The sequence below is a fragment of the Anopheles gambiae genome, chromosome 2 (assembly GCF_943734735.2).
Source record: "Anopheles gambiae chromosome 2, idAnoGambNW_F1_1, whole genome shotgun sequence".
Classification (NCBI taxonomy): Eukaryota; Metazoa; Arthropoda; class Insecta; order Diptera; family Culicidae; genus Anopheles; species Anopheles gambiae.
The window spans coordinates 90,943,809-90,964,418 of NC_064601.1; the positions used below are offsets into that span (position 1 = coordinate 90,943,809).

At 48.2% G+C, this 20,610-nt stretch overlaps 2 protein-coding genes and 1 non-coding gene across 7 annotated transcripts in view; 2 read left to right on the forward strand and 1 right to left on the reverse strand.

Moving 5' to 3' along the window:
• Nucleotides 1–12,544, forward strand: LOC1276495 (protein daughter of sevenless). Of its 2 annotated transcripts, none has more exons than XM_061648410.1 (8): nt 1–2,265; nt 6,751–7,057; nt 7,137–8,445; nt 8,518–8,587; nt 9,888–10,145; nt 10,222–10,455; nt 10,522–10,632; nt 10,707–12,544. In XM_061648410.1, exons 1-8 carry the CDS (start codon nt 2,188–2,190, stop codon nt 11,172–11,174), a joined length of 2,835 nt encoding a protein of 944 aa, XP_061504394.1. In that variant the 5' UTR covers nt 1–2,187; the 3' UTR covers nt 11,175–12,544. The 2 variants fall into 2 exon arrangements, with proteins under 2 accessions (XP_061504394.1, XP_061504395.1); XM_061648411.1 differs by lacking the exon at nt 1–2,265 and adding an exon at nt 5,296–5,731.
• On the forward strand, nt 5,925–6,023 carry Trnay-gua (transfer RNA tyrosine (anticodon GUA)). Its single transcript has 2 exons — nt 5,925–5,961; nt 5,988–6,023. It is a non-coding gene; the product is annotated as a tRNA-Tyr (tRNA).
• Nucleotides 12,415–20,610, reverse strand: part of LOC1276496 (alpha-tubulin N-acetyltransferase) — an 18,336-nt gene continuing 10,140 nt past the window's right edge. For all 4 annotated transcript variants that reach the window (XM_061648414.1, XM_061648412.1, XM_061648413.1 and 1 more), the window contains exons 3-8: nt 19,627–19,776; nt 19,289–19,533; nt 18,638–18,752; nt 18,152–18,308; nt 15,394–15,437; nt 12,415–14,313 (exon numbers count right to left, since the gene is read on the reverse strand). In XM_061648414.1, coding sequence (XP_061504398.1) covers nt 13,572–14,313; nt 15,394–15,437; nt 18,152–18,308; nt 18,638–18,752; nt 19,289–19,533; nt 19,627–19,776 — 1,453 coding nt within the window. In that variant the 3' untranslated portion in view covers nt 12,415–13,571. The remainder of the gene's footprint in view (nt 14,314–15,393; nt 15,438–18,151; nt 18,309–18,637; nt 18,753–19,288; nt 19,534–19,626; nt 19,777–20,610) is intronic.

Consider the following 20,610-nt stretch of genomic DNA (forward strand, 5'->3'; position numbering starts at 1 on the left):
GGCGGGCCAGCACCCGAGGCTGCTTGTTGTCAAACAGCAGGGACAGCAGCAGAAGTGCATAAATATTCTGAGCAGGTTCACCACACCGAAAAATGTTTGCTGCTAATTGTGCGCGTGTGCTTTAGCTGGTGCAACAACCGTTCCGCCCGTTCGTTCAACATCCTTCAGCCGGTGTTGGAAAGTGATTGAAATCGTGTGTGGTAGAAAAACAATCCGCAGAACCACAGGAAAACATCGGACATCTTGCTGCTGCTGTTCTGTGCTGTGCATACAGTGCAAACACACACACCGACACACGCACGCACACCGAGAAGGGGGCACATACCAGCACACACACGCACATTACATCGGCCATCATCATCGTCATTGTTGGTTGTTCCCTTATTTTTGCTCACCCATCGGCAAGCCAATTCCGCTGCATCCGTGGTCTGGCGCGGATGATGGAGGTGAAGTGGGAAAGATGAGATGAGAGGTTCGCCCGATCGTTCTCCGGAGTTCTGTGTGTCGAGTGATATTGTTGCCGCTGTTGCCTTCCCCTGGTCCGCTGGTGTTTCGGGTAGTGTCTGTCTGGCTGCTGTGTGGTTCTCATATTCCAAGATGTCGAGCGATCGTGCGGCGGCAGCACATTAAGCCAGTGTGGTTGATGCGATTTGATGTGAATTCCACAATATTGTGTGCGCGGAAGAGGAAAATCGGTGGTGTTTGTGTGGTGAAAATGTAAAGTTGTCCGGTGCGTCATTATCGATCCGTTTCCGTTGCTTACCGAAAGCGTACAGTGCGTGATCGTTTTCTATTCTTTTGCTTCCGCCATCGCGGGGCTGGAATTGATTTCCCTCAAATGTGTACGTCCTGGTAGGCGCTGTGTTTCGGGTTTCGTCGTTTCCGCGCGTTTATCATCGCACAAGTTATCGAGTTTTCGTGTTCCGTTTCGGACCGTACCCCATCCCCATTCCCTGCACTTCTCGTCCCGACACTGTACCCGGGCAGGGCCTTATCAAACCCGCTTCCAACCACCCCCTTTCTGAAACACAGCACAAGTGTATGTGTGTGTGCCGTCTCGCCCTTTGGCTGGGATTTATTGCATCGATCGCAGTAGCCTAGACCTCTGGTGGGAGGGGAACGACAGTGGAATAAAGGGGTAAACCCCCATCTGTTTGTGCCTTTGTGACAGCGAGCCTTTGCCGAGAAGGATTGATAAAAAGAATCCATTGTAAATGTGCATCCAGCACCCTTTCGCGATTAGTTTCACTGTGTGGTTGTGTATGCATATTTAGCGAATGAATCAACACCAGCTGCTTCAGTATCGACAGTAACAACAACAACAGCACGGCCACCCTTTGCGAATCATCGACCAGCGCCATCGCAGCAACATCGCAGAAGGAACCCTCCGGCGGTCTTTGCTTTAGCAGCTGATGCGCAGGCAGGTGAAGAAAGAACAGCAGGCTAAGCAAGAAGGAGCAGCAGCAGATTAAACTGGCCAAGAAACAAGATCATCGCAAACAAACTCGAACCGCGCACTCCCTCCCTCTCTCGCTCTGGTGACGATAATGGGCGTGGACCGCAGCACCCGGCGCTAGAAAGGAGAACCGCAAACGCTACAAAGACACACAGACACACACGCAAGTGCCTAACAGGGAGAGGTGGTGCCGTCGAAGCATAAAAATTGTAATTATAATAATGGTCGCGGCCAATCGATCGAACGTTGCTGCCGGTTGTCGATTAGAACGGAACTCCCGTACGTATTAACCTCGGTCCGAAGGTGCCGAAATTTGGGACGATCGGTTGAGGGGAGGGGGTGAAACACCCGCGGTTCGAATTGATATTCCTCTAACACCGGTGAACGACGCACCCGCCGGAAAAGGGAAGCCCAGCTTCAAAGGGGGGGTTCGTTCGGAACAATAAGCAATAATACATTTAGAGAAAAGGAGAAAGGAGAAACAGTCGAAATTTCCCGGACCGAAAACGGCAAGCAATACTGGAGAGGAACCTTATAAAAACAACACACAAACACACACACACACGCACCGGGAATTTAATTTCGAGCGACATTTGAAGCGGCCATCGCCGCCAGACCGTCGGCCCGAGGACCGAAAGGAAGAAGCAGCAGCAGCAGCAGCATCGGAACACCGAATTCGTGCGACGTTTGCAAATTGAGTGTGCGAAAGAGAGGGAGAGAGAAGCGGCCAGATGGCGACGACGAATAAAGAGGTCTACCACGAAGGCTGGCTCATCAAATCGCCACCGACGAAACGTATCTGGCGCGCGGTGAGTCACCATTTATATTCTCTTTAGCTGTGGGGTGTATGATATCCCACTCCTCTTCTCCGTTCTAGCACCGTCTTTCAAAGGGGTAGGGGTTAGGGGCATCATTTTGCAATAGGATTTGCGAGGATTCGCGAACGCCTCCGGTTGTAGCTGGTAACCAAGCCGGCTGTGGCGGCCGTCCTTGACCGGTGGACGGTGGAGATGATCGGAAAGGTGCCTGCTACACACACACACGCACGCACAACCCGTCTTTATCCAACAATTCTGCTTGTTTTCTTGTAGAGTAGGCGCTGCTGAAATTAACACCAGAAATAGAAGTGTGACGGAGCATGCACACACACAGAGAAGTTGATCACACGAGATGCCATGGGAAATGATGTTTGGAAGAAAGCAGCCCATATGAAGTGTCTGAATTGTGGTACCAAAATGATAAGAAGATGAAGAGGTGGAGGAGGACACAAACGAAGCATGCGATATTGGACCACGAGTTGTCGGGGTCACTTTACCGCACCCCAAGTGGGATGTGTGGTGCCTTTGGGACAGGGCCTTTCCCCATATTTAATTGATTTGAATGTCAACCCAGACGATCCCACGGCAATTAAGGGCTGTTTTATGTATTATCTCCCTATGGCAAATGGAAAAGAGAATGAAACTCCATTTCTAAGAGCTACAAATGAAAACTTTGAATCATTTTCCACTGGGTTTTGGAAAATTTCGAGCTTTGAAACAGGTCTCAATCCAGCTCCCCGTCCATCGTCTTCTAAAGCTGTCTCCTTTCCGTTCGCCGGTTCCGGATCGACCAGGCCGGAGAACAGTACCTCTAATTAACTACCCATCATAATATCCGTGTATTTAAGAAAACAGCAAAAAAGGGAAGAAACACACACAAACACACACAAACACATCCATTCTATTGGCGTTGGTTGTCGAAATACGATCGAAGTAGGAACGATCGAGCGTGTGCTGTATTTTTGTTGCGTGGTGCGTTCATCCCTCCTCGGTGTGTGCGGCATTTGCGCCCTGTGATCTTGTTGGCCGGACCCCGCTGCGGGATGATGCTTTGTCTCTTTCCCGCTTTCGCTCTCTGTTTTCCATCGACGATGATCCGGTTCGATACTCTTGCACCCGACTGGTGGATAAATCAGGCCCACCCAGGTAGACCAGTGCGCGCGTACTCTCTGGCCTGTTGTCTGGTGATGCTAAAGCGTCCGAGAGCTGATGAGCTGATCTTTGGAGGGGGTTGATTAGCCTGCAGCACACATGAGTGTGTAACCGTTTGTTTGAGATCTTAATATTAGGTTGACATAGTTAAGAAGCTGTGTTTTTCACACTTTTTGTGTTATTTGGTTACAATTTAACACATTTCTATTTTTTAGGTGAATTGTAGTGACAGCTGTCCCGGAACCAGCTAGAGCTAGAGATGAAATAATACACCCGAGACGCCGGATCGAATTAAACGATATTCGAGTTGAAAATTAGATCTCGATTGCATTAAAAAGTATTGGTGTTTGTTTCGTCGATGGAATGGGAGAAACCTGCACTGGTTCAATTAAATGCCATTGCAACGGCACCCCCGACCTAACACAAGCACGAGCAAAACAAGAAACTTTCCGAACTTATATTGGAACGATAATCCGGCTAGAATGACGAGGCGTCACAATCGCTTGGCTTCGCTAGCTCACGAACAAACGATACCGTAATGAAGCCGTTTTATGTGCCCCATAATCCGCCACCTCGTTGGCCGGTCGGAGCAGTGATTGAGATTCCTTCCTTCTAGGTTCCTGCTGCTCTTGCCCCTTGTTGGATGATCGCTATCGTGCGACAGCGATGATAGCCGTGCCACCAATACAATTGCTACTCCCGGTTGATGGTTGAAGGCCAGTCGGCTGGGGCTCGTCTGCCGCTGGCGGGTCCGACCGCATGCATAACATGCGCTCTCGCGTTCAATGAAACATTGCTAGCTCGATGGAGATGAGATTCAACGATAAAGAGGAGGGATGCACACAGTGCACATTCGACGCAATTTGGTGTGGCCTCCTGCTCCAGAGTGGGGACGGTGGGAACTGCTAAATCGAAATGAACGGCGGTAGATAAACAAACGCGCTGTTGTTGTTTGGTTGGTTGCGCATTCGCGGTGGAAGAAGGGGTGGTACACGCAATTTCGGCGACCTTTGGTCCGATAACTTTGCTGCTTTTTTACGCATCTTTTTTGTTAATGGAGCGGAGAGGGTTAGTCGAAGGTTCAGACATCAAGATAAAGTGTTTTAAATTGAAATGGGATGCTCCTTGGAGTTTGCTTGAAAGCACTGAGCGATTTTAGATAATGTTGAAGGCGATATTAGTGTATATTTTAACATACATTAGCTACAATGCTATAAAAGGTTAAATTATAGAGGCAAGAAAATGATTAATAGGATCGTTTTATGTGTTAGCTGGACAATTTAATTTGTTCGGACAATTCAGCATAAGTCCGCAGACAGGCTTCGCTCCAAATTGTCTCTTAATGCTGGTGAAGAACCCATATGACCATCATCATCTTAACTTTCTCAACCGAGTATCGCCCATGGCATTGTCCCCTAAATTGAGAATGTAGCAGAAGAACGTATGCGAAGCGAGATGAAAGAGATCACACGAGAGACGCGTTTGCGTCGTGTGCGTCTTGTTGTGTGTCTCGATCGCGCAGAAGACACACAATTTTCGGAACCCCTCCACACATTCGACTCGATTTGTAGCGCAGATCAGCTTAATTAGCCGCTTTCATTGAGACGCTTCAGTATAGGAGGGTAAGGATGGAGCTTAATTCTCTTCCCCATCCACATGGCGCATGGCCAAAAGGGGGACTGTCGTTTATCTTCGCCAGCCTATCAGATTGGGTGCGGCCGTCATCTCACATCTACTCAATCGTCTACAGTCAGATCCACTCAATTACAATTGGAATTTGAATGGTGGTGTGCTGGCTTGGCTGGCGAACGCGATCATCATCATCTTCAGCAATCATCTGGAAGGCTCATCCTTGCTTCGGCAGCTTGGAAAAACGAATTGCACTTATGTGTGTTTACAACAAAGTGACTGGACCTCAGACCTCTCGCTCACGCACAAGAACTGACCTCCCGCGAACACAAAACCTTTTCATAGATATTTGATCACGAACCTGTGCGAACGGTTAAACGGTGTTTATGCTAAAAATAGCTCCGTTTAGCGCAATCCCCCTTCCAGCACTAGACAAACTGAACTAATCTCCCCACTACCGTTTATTTTTCTTCTCCAAAACAAACCCTCCAAAACTGTCGGGAAGCGGGGGGAGACTCGCGTGTTGTCGTCCATTCACTTTTCGAAGTTTTATAGATGACACGCGAGACAGTTTTCGCGGCGCGCTCATTCAAGTTAACCGTCCGCTTCGGTTTGGTTCGTGTTGTTCGCGCGCTCTTGTGTGTGTGTCCGTTCGAGCGCGTAAGCCGCTTCTCTGGTCAGTGTATAGGGGTGGGGGGTGAGGGGACACATACACGCATATTTTGTATGTTGAACGCGCACTCGAGTGGGCTGGCCAGTTTATGCTGATGTTGGCAAAAGAGGGAGGAGGGTGTTGCGATAAAGCAGAGTGCGCGCGCCGTGTTTGTGCTGTGAATGCGTTCGCGTTGTGAGTGGAGGAGAGACAAGTGCCTTCGATAGCTCAGTTGGTAGAGCGGTGGACTGTAGAGAGAGCGATGATGCAGAATGTAGTAATCCATAGGTCACTGGTTCAAATCCGGTTCGAAGGAGAGAAGGGAAAACTTTTTTTGTAGCGCTGTGCGCGCTTTTGGTATTTGTTAACATGTGTGTGGTTGCTACGGGAGACCGCGACCACTCTATTTCTCTTTGATCGCGTGTGTGTCCTAAGTTTTTTTTTATTTTGTAGTGGTTTTGTGATGTAAACATCGCTTCCTGCGATCGCTAGGGGTTTCTTGGAGAATCATGTGACCAAACAAACGCCGCCATCTTCGCCAACTCCGGAAACGCAGTTGATGTTGTCTGTTTCTTTCTTTTAACGCGGTTGTGTGTGCTGTTGTGTGGTGTACTACGCCTCGTTGTAATCGCCCATCGGCACCTTCCTTCCCATATGCCGGATGATTCATTGCATATTCTGCGCACATGCACATTCGCCCCCCGTGTCCGCAACATAGTGAGAAGCGTGCGGTTTTGTTTATCGATTTCTAACACGTTGGCACAGCTGTTCTCAGTTCTCAGTTTTCAGCCGAATTCCAACAATGTGAGCAAAAATTATGTCATCCTTTTCCAGCCCGATTTCCTTATGCTGTGTGTGTGCCCATATTTGTGGTCGACTCGATATTGTGGCTGTTATTGTTTTTGTCGCGACCATCTCGGGCGTCACCCACATGCCATATGTGTCCATATGTGGGATGGTGTTCCTCCCCCCCGGGGGCGTTCTAGAGTTGTCTCGTTTCGACGCCCTGCTAACTGTTGTCCGTTTCATTTTCTCCACTGCAGCGATGGCGACGGCGCTGGTTCACGCTCAAGCAGGGTGAGCTGCCCGGTCAGTTCTTTCTCGAGTACTACACCGATCGCAAATGCCGCAAGCTGAAGGGCATCATCGATCTCGACCAGTGTGAGCAGGTGGACGCGGGGCTGCGGCTCGACCGGCAGAAGGAAAAGTACGCGCACATGTTCGACGTGAAGACGCCGACCCGCACCTACTATCTGGCCGCGGACACCGAGGAGGACATGCGCGGCTGGGTGAACTGTATCTGCCAGGTGTGCAGCCTGCAGGAAACGCAAACCGTGGACGATCGGCCATGTAAGCAATTGCCTTTTTGGTCTTTTTCATTTTGTGCTCCCAACTCTAACCGAATATCCTCCCTTTTTCTGCTTTGTAGATTACAACATCGGCGCAATCAATATGGCCGATGCGGTCAACATGGCGGACACGGTGGTAGAGACGAGGGCACCGACCCGATCGACCAGCAACGGGGCGGCAGCAGTAATGGAAACGGACGTGTCAAACGAAACCGAAACGACCATGCTGAATCATTCGGTGGTGGGAGAGGCAGCCGCAGCGGATCCGTCACAGCACCATCACAACAGCCAACAGGCGGCAAAGCGTACACCACCGGCGGCCTACAACCCGTACGGCACGTACCAGAACGAGGAAATGATGGGCTTTCGCTCGTTGGACTACACCAACCGGGAGACGATCATTTGCGAGGCAAAGCTGGGCCAAACGGTACCGAACGCGGAGGCGTACTCGAACCTGGATGTCATCATCGAACGCTCCCAGTCGTTGCGTGGTAAGCCGACGCCCAAAAATGGCGAACCCTCCAGCTCATCGGCAATGACGAACGGTATCGGTACGGGTACGGCCAGCTCGATGGGCCATCATATGCGTACACAGTCGCTCAACATTGACCATCAGCAGCAGCAGCAGCAGCAGCAACGGGGTTGTAAAAAGATTCCGGAAAATCTGAAACTCACCGACCGTTCCCCATCAACCAGTGCGTTCGACAGCGGGCCAGAGCAACCGTCCCCGGCGCTGAGCACCTCGTCCGGACCGTACATCCCGATCAGCGAGTGCTACTCGGGCAGCCCGGTGACGCCGCTGAACTCGCTCGATCCACGCTTCTACGAAACGCCGCGCAGTCACACCAACATCGGCTTCAATCTCGTCAACAACGAGCAGCCGTACTCACCAAAGAGAAACAACGTCGGTGGAGGGCCACTAGCCACCGGGCCGTCGTCGCTTGTGCTGGGGGGAACGGGAGGTGCCGGTAACACGGCGCCGAAAGGCATTGGTCCGAGCTGCAGTGGTAAATCGAGCCCGTCCGATTCGGAGAGCGTGTTTACGGACGATGAGTGGACTGCTGGGTCGCCGGGCGATGGAATGCGTGGTGGTCGTGAGGGAGCTACGAACGGTGGTGGTGGTAGTGGTGGTCGTGGCGGTGCAGGAGGTGCTGGTGGTACGATCGATAGAAGCACTCGGCCGTCGGACAGTTCGATCGAGAATGATGCGGTCGGTTGGACGTATGTGCAGCGCTTCTCCAAAGTGCCCAACACGGAGGAGAAACAGCAGCAGCAGCAGCAGCAGCAGCAACAGTTGAAGCAAGGGCAAGGTGCTAGCGCTGGGAATGCTCCCGGCGCTCCACCAAGACCGCCGAAACGGACCAGTCTGAACTTGGAGGGTATAGAAAAGTGAGTAAACATTGAAAATATCCTTCAAAATTGAAGAAATGTTCATGATGAGAGCATTGTTTTGAATTTCAGAACCAAGGACATAATATCGTCCGACACGGAGAACGTTTCACCTGCCATCGGACCGAAAGAAGCAAGCGCGGTAAGTGTTGCCTGAGGGACTAATGTAGTGATGTGCTGTAGTGAAGCGCATTCCCGACTCCGACCAGACTCCGGCTGTTGTTAGTAAGATTCCAACAAAATTCGAGGCAATAGTCCCACTCGGAGTCGGAGTCATCTGGAGTCGTTCGGAGGCATCAGGAGCCGTCTGGAATCTTTCATAGTTGGAATCATCCGGAGTCGTCCGGAGACTTCCGAAGTCGTCCGAAGTCGTCTGGAGTCGTCCAGAAACGTTCGGAGTTGTCCGGAGTCGCCCGAAGTCGTTCGGAGTCGTCCGTAACCGTTTGGAGTAGGAGTCATTCAGAGTCGACCGGAATTGGAATCGGTCAATGTCAACAGGAGCCATCTGGTGCAATGTACGACTCCGGTAGGAGTCGTCCGAGGTCATCCAGCGTCGATCGGAGTTGTCCTGAGTCGCTCGGAGTCGTTCGTAGTCGGAGTCATCCGAAGTCTTCAGTAGTCGTCCAGTGTCGTCTGGATCCACACTGGACGATTCCGGTAGACTCCGGCTGATTCCGGATGACTTCGGATGACTCCAACTCCAAACGACTACGGATGACTCCGACGGATTCGGATTCTCTCCTGGACAACTCCGAATAACTCCGGACGACTCCGGACCACTCTGGACGACTCCAGAAGACTCCAGATGACTCCGACTACGAAAGAACTCCGGGCGACTCCGATTCCGAACTACCCCAACCGATACCGGACGACTCCGACTTCGAACTCCGAATGACGCCGAATTAATCCGGACGACTCGGGACGACTCCTGAGGATTCCGGACTACTTCGACTCTGGAAGACTCCGGATGAAGACTGGAAGACTACGAAGGACTCCGGGCGACTCCGGACAACTCCGAACGACTCCGACCGACTCCTGATGACTCTGGCTCCAAACGACTACGGACGACTCCGAATGACTCCGAACGACTTCGGGCGACTCCAGACGACTCCGGACGACTCCAAATGACTCCGGGCGACTCCGGCCAACTCCGAACGACGCCGAACTAATCCGGATGACTCCGGACAACTCCAGAGGTCTCCGGAAGACTCCGGACGACTCCGAGGAATCCCGGACGATTCTGAACGACTCTGGTTAATACTGGGCGAACCTAACTTCCGCAGTAGGTTCCTATATTATCGGAGTCGGATCGGAGTCACCCGGAGTCGGTTCGGAGTCGAGACAACTTTACCCATCACTAGACTAATGAGTCACAATGACCTTTCCATGACTTCCTTACTAATCTGTTTTTTGTTTCTTCTCCTTATTATGATTCTCTTTAGCACATTGAACAGTTCTACGATATTCCACGCTCCCATCAGCACCCGTACACTGGCAGCAGTATGCATCTGCCTGATGGCGATCTGCTGTCACCATTAAGCCAGTGCGATCTGGTCGCTTCCAGTACGCCAAATCTGATCAGCGATTTCGGGTCGGGCAGCCAGTGCGGTACGCTGGGACGCCCGCGACCCCACTGCTACACCAATGCTGCCCCGACGAAGATCGAAGGCAATGTGTTTCGTTTCGATTTCAGTGAACAGGTACGCTCGCACAAAAGATAACGCTTTTTTAACTTCAATAATAATCATTTCAATCCTTTGTTTTATAATAATACAGTCCGACGCATCAGCCCCGGCCATTAATCGCCGCTTAAAGCCACGCTCGTCGTTCGATATTACCAAATCGATCGAGTCCGTGACGCAGGGCGTTAAGCAGCAGATGTCGCTCGGTGGCGCTGGTACGACGGCACCGCCAGTGCCCATTCCAAACGGTGGCAGCGCTAACGGGGGCGGTCAATCTGCCAAGAGTCCACCGACGGTTGATCGTACGCGCAAGCCCGCAACCCCAAAGGTAGCAAACGATCGAGTAGCAGCAGAAAAGCGGAGATTAATGTTGTGCTCTTTCTATTCCCGCCAGATCGGTACTAATTCGATGCGTCGGAAGGGTGGACCGGTATCGCTAAATCTCGCCTCCAATCAAGCGACCGAAAGCACGTACGGTAACACACAGGATGCGAACATTTCAATGGTAAGCTAGGAGTACAACTCTTTTTTTCCTCTTTTTGTATTAACTCATCTCGTTCGCTTCCCCTTCACGTCCAGCTTTCGGTTATATCGCCACGCGCTACCAGTAAGAACGAAGATCGCCTTCAGTATCTCGATTTGGATCACTCGAACAGCCCACAGAAAGGATCCAATAAAAATGCCATCTACTCGTCCGGTCCTAGCAGCAGTATCGCCATTGGAGGACAAGGAGCATCAGGAGCATCTGCGGCGCACGGTGGTGGTGGCAGTAATGGAAAAAATCACCACCACCAGCAACAAAACCACCATCATCCGGTAGCGTCGACCAGCTCCCTTTCACACGACAGTACCGGTGGTCATCACGGTGGCACATCATCCCGTCATCATCGGGACGGTGGCGAAACGGGCACAGCGAAGCCCACCATACAGACCAGCCGCACACCGTACACAACGGTCGATTTCGTCAAAACGGACGCGTTCAATCGAGTGCGCGCCGACTCGGAACTGACGCGCGCACAATCTCGCCTAAAGGATCAAACGTCCTAGACGCGCCCAGCACATACAAAACGCTTTTCGTCGAAGGCGCGTGTGCGCGATTCATATCCAACACATATTCGGTCTTCCGCATTTATCATTAGGTGTCGCTTTTTTTTTAATTTTCCAATTTTTGCTTTTGCTACAACTCCCATTCCCTCGAATGTAGGGAACACGGGAACATGATGGACTCGCTAACATATATGCGCACATGGAAAGACTGGTGGAAATGTAGCACGGGAGAAGGAAACAGAGCAGGAATGGAAGAAACTGAAACACTATTACTAAGAAAAGGATACACAATACTACGCTAAGTGCAATTAATGCAAGAATTTCTGCCTTAACCCAACTTCTTCCTACTTCGTAAGCTTTTCATTATGGGAGCAGTTTTACGCATTGCGCAATTACTTTTACGCAACTAGGAAATATCAAATGCATTCTCTATCTTCCAGCGAAAATTCACGAACAAAAACGCAACACCGTCGCATATTGGAAATATGCTGTACCGGTAACAAGAACAATATAACGCAGTTAAGCAGAAGCATTGTAAACAATGATATGGACGCGTAGCCCCCCCGCGCCCGTATGCCTGTGATTTCGAAACACTAGAGAATGAGCGTACGAAAACGGAAACAGTTTGATTGAGAGATTGGATTGAGAGAAAAAAAAAAAGAATGGAAAGTATTTACCAGAAGGAAGAGGAGGTAGGTGGAAGCCTTTACACGTAAAAGCGAACGAGACGCGATCGGTGATTGCATCTTAAGCTGCAATTTAAGCATACAGCAGAACCGGTTGAACAAAATGCGGCGCTGTAAGATTAGGATAGGACGAATACGGATAGGCATCCAATTATTATTATTATTAAAATTACTACTACAACGTGAGTAATAGACGACAGCACTTTCGAGGGGACACATACTCAGAGAGGCACAACGCAACGCGCGTTTGCTTGTTGGTGGAGTGGAGAATCGGTTTTTGCTTCGTTTTAAGCAAAACGCTACACAAAACCAAGCGGAAAAAGAAGAAGTATAAGTACAGTACTGTTTCTTTCGCATTTTTACTAGTTCTTACCGTTTTTTTATACCTTTCTTTTGACATGACTTTACATACCTGTTTCATCATTATACAACGTGTACTTGCATTTTGATATTTTGTCTCGCAAAGCTCTTTACACTTTAATCGTTAGCACCACAAGCTGTTAACAGAACAGGCGGCAAACAATCTGCGTGTTGTTTTCCCTATCCCCCCCCCCCCCCCCCTGTTTTTTGCTCTCCGTGGGTCCCGTTACTCTCGTTAGATAGAACGTTCACAATGTTTACTCTTATTTAGCGCAAATAAAACAATGCTACTGGACACTTTGAGCAGCAAAAAAACAAACAAAAGAAGCCAGTTTTCTGTTAATTCATTGTGATGAAAATGAGAACAACAAACACATGCCGCCACCAGGAAGTGTTTCTTTCTGTTTTGTTTATTGTTTTTTTTCTTTCCAAACGATTATTATACGTCGACATACATTTTGCTTTGTTGTATAGTAGAATAGAGATTCAGGAAGGGGGACGATGAAGCGACTGGGAATGGGCGTTGGAATTAGCGAATTACACGGTTTTCTTCCTAAATTTATTTTCCCTACGCGAGACCCTCGCTCTAACACTGTTATACTGCATTATACTGCCACTACTGGAAAGTTGAATCTTACGGACGCGGAATGTAAGACAGGAGGTTTGCTACTGTGTACTATCTCACCTTTATAGACGCATGATTACACTAGACAGTAGGTGTAGTGGGTAGTATTCGCTAAAGATCGGTTGACGATGATAAACCACCATTGCAGGTGAGCCTTATATACTGCACTGCACTCCCTTAAATCTAACAAATAGATGTGTATGGTTGTTTTCAGGTTCTAGCGCGTGTGTCACACACTCCCACCTACAACTCCGCTCAATGAATAATGTAATCCTTCAGAAAGTCTTGCTGCACATTGCTGCAACGAAAGGCGCATGACACAAAACAAAACAGCTTTAAAGTAACACACCACACGAAGTCGTCGTCTAACTTCCGGTACGCAGAAAACAAAACAAACACCACACTCTCTACACTCACAAAAAGCCAACAACTTAACGAAACAAACAATCTCGGTAACATGTGGGAAGCATCCCCCCTCCCCACTACACGCAGCGCAAAACAATTCGGGGGGAAAAGCAGCAGGAAGCTATCAGGAAGATCATCAGCCAAACATTACAATCGTTTCGATCTTAGCATTTGTGCTTTTTACCAACCACTCTTCTAACTACTTCTTTACTTTCACTCTCTCTCTCTATCTCTTTAGGATCTACTGTGAGCAGGCTACTTCACGCCACGCCATTCTTCGCCATCCCCATCGGTAACTGACACCAGCCAACGGCCATTACTTTACCACAGCTTGTTGTGGTAAAACTTGAGATCAAAGTGGCCCCCACCACCCGGCTGGCTGCCGTTCGAGTGCACCGACTCGTTGTCATCGTGCAGGCTGCCCCGCGTGCCCGACTTCCCGATCGGCCGGTTGATCTTGACCGAGCCGAAGCCCTCGTTCTCCTCCTGGTCGAACTCCATCTTGCCGCTCGGCATGACCGCCGCCCCGACGCCGAACGAGATGTTCTTCAGCCCGGTGTTCTGCTTTGTGTAGCGGGCCGGCTTCCTGCTGCCCAGCACGCCGTAGTCGCTGCCGGCCGGATGCACCGGCGACGCCTGCTGGCTGACAGATTGAGGCGATAAGGACTGGTCCCGGTGCGAGCCACCACCACCCTCCGTGTCGTCGTGCAGCTCGAGATGGTGCGGATGGAAATCGTACGGATCCGGGTCGGGACCGGGCTCGGGCATATCGTCGTACGGTAGCGTTTCCGGCTGGTCGGCAAACTTGACCTCCAGCCCGTGGTGCGGCGTGTATCGCGAGGCGTCCGGCTCATCACCACCGGCACCGAGCTCGACGCAGCGCTCCATCTCGTCGGCCAACCGCTGATCGAGCTCCTGCTCCTCCTCGCCACCGTCGCCGCCGCCCTCGATCGAGTCCGTCTCGTACCGGTGCTGATGAGCGGCATCGTCCTCGGCCTCATGCCCATTGCTACCGTTAGCGGCAGCGTGTCCATTAGCAGCATTAGCGTTAGCGTTAGCGGTGCTAGAAAACGGGGAGGTGGGAAAAGGAAACATTTGCCACAGGACAGAGAAGGACAGAGAAGGATGAGAGAGAGAGAGAGAGAGAAAGCGAAAAAAACCAATTCCAGTCATAGTGCGCTACCAAACCACGCTACCAAGCTACAAAGTCACTACTTTTGCACTACACGCTAAGCGGAAAAGGAAGAGCTGTCTGCGGTTGATGAGCAACACACTTCAAATGGTGATACAAAACACATCCTTAAACGAGGAAAAACGAAACCTCCAATTAAACAAACGATATACAAAAGCACACACAATAGGAAGGGAAGAGAAAAGAAAACAGACACTTTGCGTAACAAGCGAACAATGTGCGATTTTATTCTGTGTTGCTCTGCCGTGGTGTGCTGTTGGGCCACAACCCGGCACAACAATGTTTACGCGTACACAAACACAACACTTGAACGGAACCGAACCCTGTCCTAACCGAACAGGAATTGCACTTGGGAGTTTAATAAATTACTTTCAACAATTTTATAAACTTTCTTGAAAGAAGATCCGAAGACGACGAACGAAGTGAGCTTAATATTAGGGGCAAAGGGCCGTACAAACTTAAAGTAAATCCTGCTTCGACCGGGGAAGATTTAATTTAGACGCGGTACATTAATTGCTACTGGTGCTTAACACGATATTAGAGTACGCAGGTATCGCAGTGTGGCTAGATTTCGCAAAGACCTAGACGAATTTTAAATACACGAACCATCATCGGGGGTGGGCAGGGACAAACCAAAGACATACATTACAAGCCAATCAGTGTGACCTCCGGCCTTTGGGTGAGTGTTTTTTTAGGTAAAATTGCTGGAAATAAAAAGTAAATTAAAAAAGACATGTATAAAACAAACAAAACTAAATAAATGGGGTAAGTAATGAACAGAGAAGGGAAACAACAGTTTGAAACGCAAGACAAAAGCGTGCATGTAAGCTGATGTTCTTTTGTTTGCTAAATAAGCTACCGTAAATGGTGTGATTTTTTTAGGTAGCAGGGGGTAAATTGTTGCTCGTTTGTCGATAATTGTTGTAAAGTTGCTTAAAAATTGAATATTACCTGTTCGGTTCCGTTGAAACTGTTGTGGGGCTGTTGTGAATTATCTGAAAAACAAGAGGATATTAATTATAATTTATTTCGAATACAAATAGAAAATTGTTAATATTGATTGTATTTAGAACATAAACTGAATTAAAAGTTATTATATTTTCAATTTGTGAAACTTTGCAGTGCTAATTAAGACGAAATGGTGATGCAAATTGCATACATTGCGGCGGATCTAATTACTGTATTCTGTATGCGTGACAAACCGCCCAAAATGCTGCAATCTGCATGACACTATAATTGCGTTACCACATTTTGCACCTCTTGTTTGGTTTAGTTTTGACAAAAAAGCAACAAGCATAAACCGAACAAATGAGAAGTTGTTAAAAGCATCCTCCACTTGCTGCTAATTAATTCATAACGAATATTCAAACGTTCCGAAATTGACAATGAAAATGCAGCTAACACGGCATAGTGGAACACACCGTTCTCGTGACCTCATTACCAATGTTTTCGTTGAAAGTGAGAATCGTGCCTCGTGGTCCACATTTGTGACATGCTTTTTTAAAGTTAAATGGCTTTAAAAACACAAGCTGCACACCATCGCACTGCACTGCTGCTCCTCCCTGTTTGCGTGTGGGAAAACTAGGTTCCTTCAGAAACAATCATCAAGCGCCCAAGTTTGGCGTTTGCGTGAAAGCGGTCGCAGTGTATTTTAAAACCGAGCCAAGAAATGAGGCCAACTACTTTAAAAAAAATGATCATTTGCGTGAAAAACTGACCAACGGCGGTTAGATTGCATGATTGCGGGTAGTTGTACGGAAGAGCTCCAGCCAAGGGTGCAGCAATTTCTTCAAAATTGGACCACAAACGATCAAGAAAATGTGCAACCGTGCAATCAAGGACATAACTGGTTGGCATCGCAAATCAAAGAAATGTTTCCTGAGCTGAAGCTATTCCGCGCAAATGGCAAGGGATCGGGAGGATAGCGCCTGCTCCACAAAAACTGAGCAATCAATCGGGCAAATCAAGAACCTTCGCATAACGTACGAGGAGTTCACATTAACGACCCAAGCAAAAAGTGGTAATTTTCTTTTCCTTTGATCGATTACACTTTTCCAAGTAAATTGCAAGAAGTGTGTCTCTGTGTGTGTGTGGCATGTTTGCTTGCTTTGCATGTATCCGATCTGATCCTATCGCAAAGAGCATGCAGTCTTGCGGCCTCAGTTCACACCTAAGTTTGCACGAGCAGTTCCGCAAACCATGCGCCCACTGTACGATAACGAGTACTTTAAAGCGAACACGTCCTTGGAAGGCTGTTTTGGAAAGGAAAGCAAAGGAAAAAAGGAGCGTGACGATTTATTACCACCAACATGGCCATCATGGTACGCTGACGCTAGCAGCAGTTAGTCCGTCGGATGCATACGAAACACTGCTAACCGGGGATTAGTGGGCGTTTAATTGAAATGCAACTAGGCGGACGTCCTGCCGGAAGAGGCCGGAGGCAAGTGTAATCGATTGCCGTGACAGCAGCAGGCGTGGTTGGTGTTGGTGTTTGCATAAACGATGAAGCAATCAGATCATTACAAACTGATGATTTATCAGTACAGATATGTAATTTTACAACACAGTGATGTCTTTTGTAAGGCAAACCTTCAATGTAGAAATATGAGGAAACTAACTAAACTGGTAAATAAGGAGTATCAAATAGATTCATCAATAAAGTCTGATATTCTTTGAACGCAAAATAACATGGTTTTGTGAATTTTTATATCAGAACTTGAAGATATTGCGAATATCGCTGTAAACTACACATCATAATATAGACCTTCAGACTTGCATTTGAAGAAATGTAGATCTGCCAGACAGAGATCTTGATAAAAGATCGCAGAGCAATTGGTATAAGATATCTTCTTAGCACTACTAAGGTTTGTTTGGTGTTTAGGCGAACTCTAGGGACTTCAAGTAAGCTCAATAACATCCATACCAATCGAAACAACTCTAATTGTACGATACTAACGTTATGCTACGAGGTCCAAGTTTGTAGGAACACCGAAATAGGACCTCGTAACGTCAATTTCTCAAGAATTCCTTAGTTACTTGGAAGCAAACCAAACAAAGAACTGGGACCAAAGCCCCAACACCTGAACTAAACAAAACCTTCCACACTCGGAAATTGTCCATAAACTATTTGCCTAAATTGTTCTTCATCACTTTCACAACAGTTCCATAAGGTGCTGGCCGTTGAAGAAACATTACAAAATTTCTTCCCACATACCACATACCAGTTTCATGGCGTGATTGCAAACAGTTAAATTAAACATGCAACAATTTCACCCCAAACGCTATGACAGTAATGACCAACTATGAGGAAGAAAGATATTGTTCCATTCCTTCAAAGAATTTCTTCCTGAGTAAAAGTAAAGAAACAAAACTAAAACTTCAGAGTTTTACATTGATTTGGAAGCACGCAACATATAAGCCGGAATGTTACATTCCTTTGTCGTTTTCATCCTCCCTGTCAGCTGATAAAATCTAACTTCCTGCATTTTAAATGTCCCGATTAATGTCACTCACACATACACACAGAAAAGCTGTTTGAAATAGAAATAATTAGCACAAGCGAAGCATCAAAAAGGGGGTTAAAAATGCAAATTTTCAGGCACGTGTACACGCGACAGATTACATCCTTACAAAAAACGGATCGTTTTCCATTCCCCGTGTTTTCCTCGGGAAAGCTCATTTTACCAACCATGCTGGAAATGTGATTTACCTGTGCCATGCTGCAGGTTGGCCGCTTGGCCGCATACCGACCGACCGGCGGTTGGGCAATGATCGGCATCGGCGCGACGTTCGTTCGGGTCTGCGAGGTGGAACGACGTCTTTCCTCCGTCGTGGTAAACGTTGGCCCGAACAGGTTCGTGTTAGGACTGTGACAGCCGGTGGTGCATTTTGGCAGATGTGTGTGTGTGTATTGTTTGTATGTGTTGAGGATGTGTTTGTAAGGATAAGAGAGGATTGGGTTACAGGAGGTTACAGAAGCGTGGACAGGTTTGTGAAGAGAAAAGATGGATATTGAGAAGTGGATTAGCATTAGTACTGCAAACGGTTTTGCTAGTCGGATGTTAAAGGTAGTGTCCGCTACCACACCCATTGCGCCCGTCCGTTTAGTGTCTAACTCTTATGAAGCCTACGAGTTATCCATCATAATTTGTTAGACGGTGGTTTAGGCTGAGTTCTTCAGCTTTTCAAAACTTACCTAGCAGTGATGTGCATGCGACGACCATCGATGTCGGTCGAGTTTTGGGCCTTGCTGGCAAAGAAGCCTTCGTACACGACAAAGTTGTTCATCTGTGGAATCTTCTTGGACAGTCCTGTGTGGGAATAGAGTAGAGTAGTAGTCGTTCAGTACAAGAAGAAAGCTATGATCATAAAAATCTGAATTTCTAAATGAATTCTTCAAGATTCGTTTTAATTTCTGAGTCTTGTTTCCTGGTTGTAAATGTATGGCTAATGGATGGTTATAATTTCTGGATATTTTTAAACGATATATTCCTTTTTACAACTATTTTCCTCTCTCCCTAGCCCTCTCGTAAGGACGTGAGCTATCACCGCAAGCACTTATTCATTCCAATCGCACGCTGCACGCTCCTTTCGCATGCCGCCGGTAGCGCAGTGCAGCGAAATCGCGTGATTTAAACACCATCCATCAGTGGTGGTGTGCTCTTCAAAAGCCTACCTATAGCAACACCCAACAACACCACTCCACTCCCACAGTTATCGGAGAAGCGTGCGGAACCAAAGAACCATCGCGCTGGCCATTTCGCCCCCGACAAATCACGCACGTCGACCTTATCCGTGGCGTTTGTTGTTGGTGTGGCGTCGGTTACACCCTACAGCGCGCCCTTACCGTAATGCTTCTGCAGGAAACCGAGCAACTTCTCGGACGGCCGATCGATCGCCAGCTCGTCCGGCTGTATGTTTTCCTCCCGCAGCATATGCTCGAACAGTTCGCGGCCAAGACCGCCGCGCTGGCGGGACTCGTGCACGTAAAAGTCGAGCACACACGGTGCCGTCACGTTGACCGTTTCGCCGGACGGATCAAACACGTACAGCGATTTGCGGCCCACCTTCAGTATGCCGACGACGAGACCACTAAAAGAAGAAAAAAAGAATCATGAAGTGAAGGTTTTTAAGCAATCCTTTGGGAAAGGGAAAATGATTTAAAGCTATCGGGGAGCAACTTACTTTCTGTCGTTCGATTCAAACATCAGATAGATGTGATGGTCCGAGTTGCGCAGCTTTTGGGCGGTCGTTACCGGAACGGAAAGGCCCTGTGCCTGTGCCGACAATGAGCCGATCGTGTTAATGATCTCCGAAATCTGTGCCGTGGCATCGCTGCAAAAAACAAAAAAGGCATAAAAAGAGAGTGTAAAGGGCAACAGGGAATTATTTTGTCTATAAATCAACAACAAAAAGAGCATAGTTTGCATAGCATAATTACACACTAGCGGACGGAAGAGAGTGATAATCGAATTTTGATCGCCTTTCGCTTGTTTTGGGCAGGAGCATGGGCAAGAGAAAAACTAACAACACCTTTCCTTCCGGCCATAAATCATTTGCCACATTGCACAGACACACCGGCACAGTTTTCAATCGAAACAACAACGAAAAATACTGATCGTGATCTAATACATGATGGACTGCTGCTGCTGCTTGTGTCGGAAACACCCGTCGCATGCTAATGCTCATCAACACTACCAAATCCTGGGGTGCCCGAGGTGTTGAGCTTCCGCACGAACAAAACAAGGTGTTGACGTGATGCTACACAGAGCCAACAAAATCCAAAAAAAAAAAAAAACAAGGAAACCCCGTCCCAGACACACCTAGATGCTCCACACCCGGTATGATTAATGGGTTCGCTAATTTTGGAAGTGGGCAAAAATGGTCACAAACACGTGTTTAAACTCTGTGTGCAGGGCAGCGTTGTGCGCAAGGAGTTGTGCTCTGAGTAATGGTGCCTTGTTTTGGACTCGGGACGATTGTTTCATGTGTGTTTTGAGGGGGAACAAAACAAGATTTAATGTGCAATAATTATGGCAATAAAAATGATAATCACTAGGACATTTTGGGGTAGTTGAGGCTAGCGAGAACAGAATTGGGAGTATAGTCATACGAATACCTAAGAAAATGAGAAACTTAAAATGACCTGAATACTGATTTGGGCTTTGC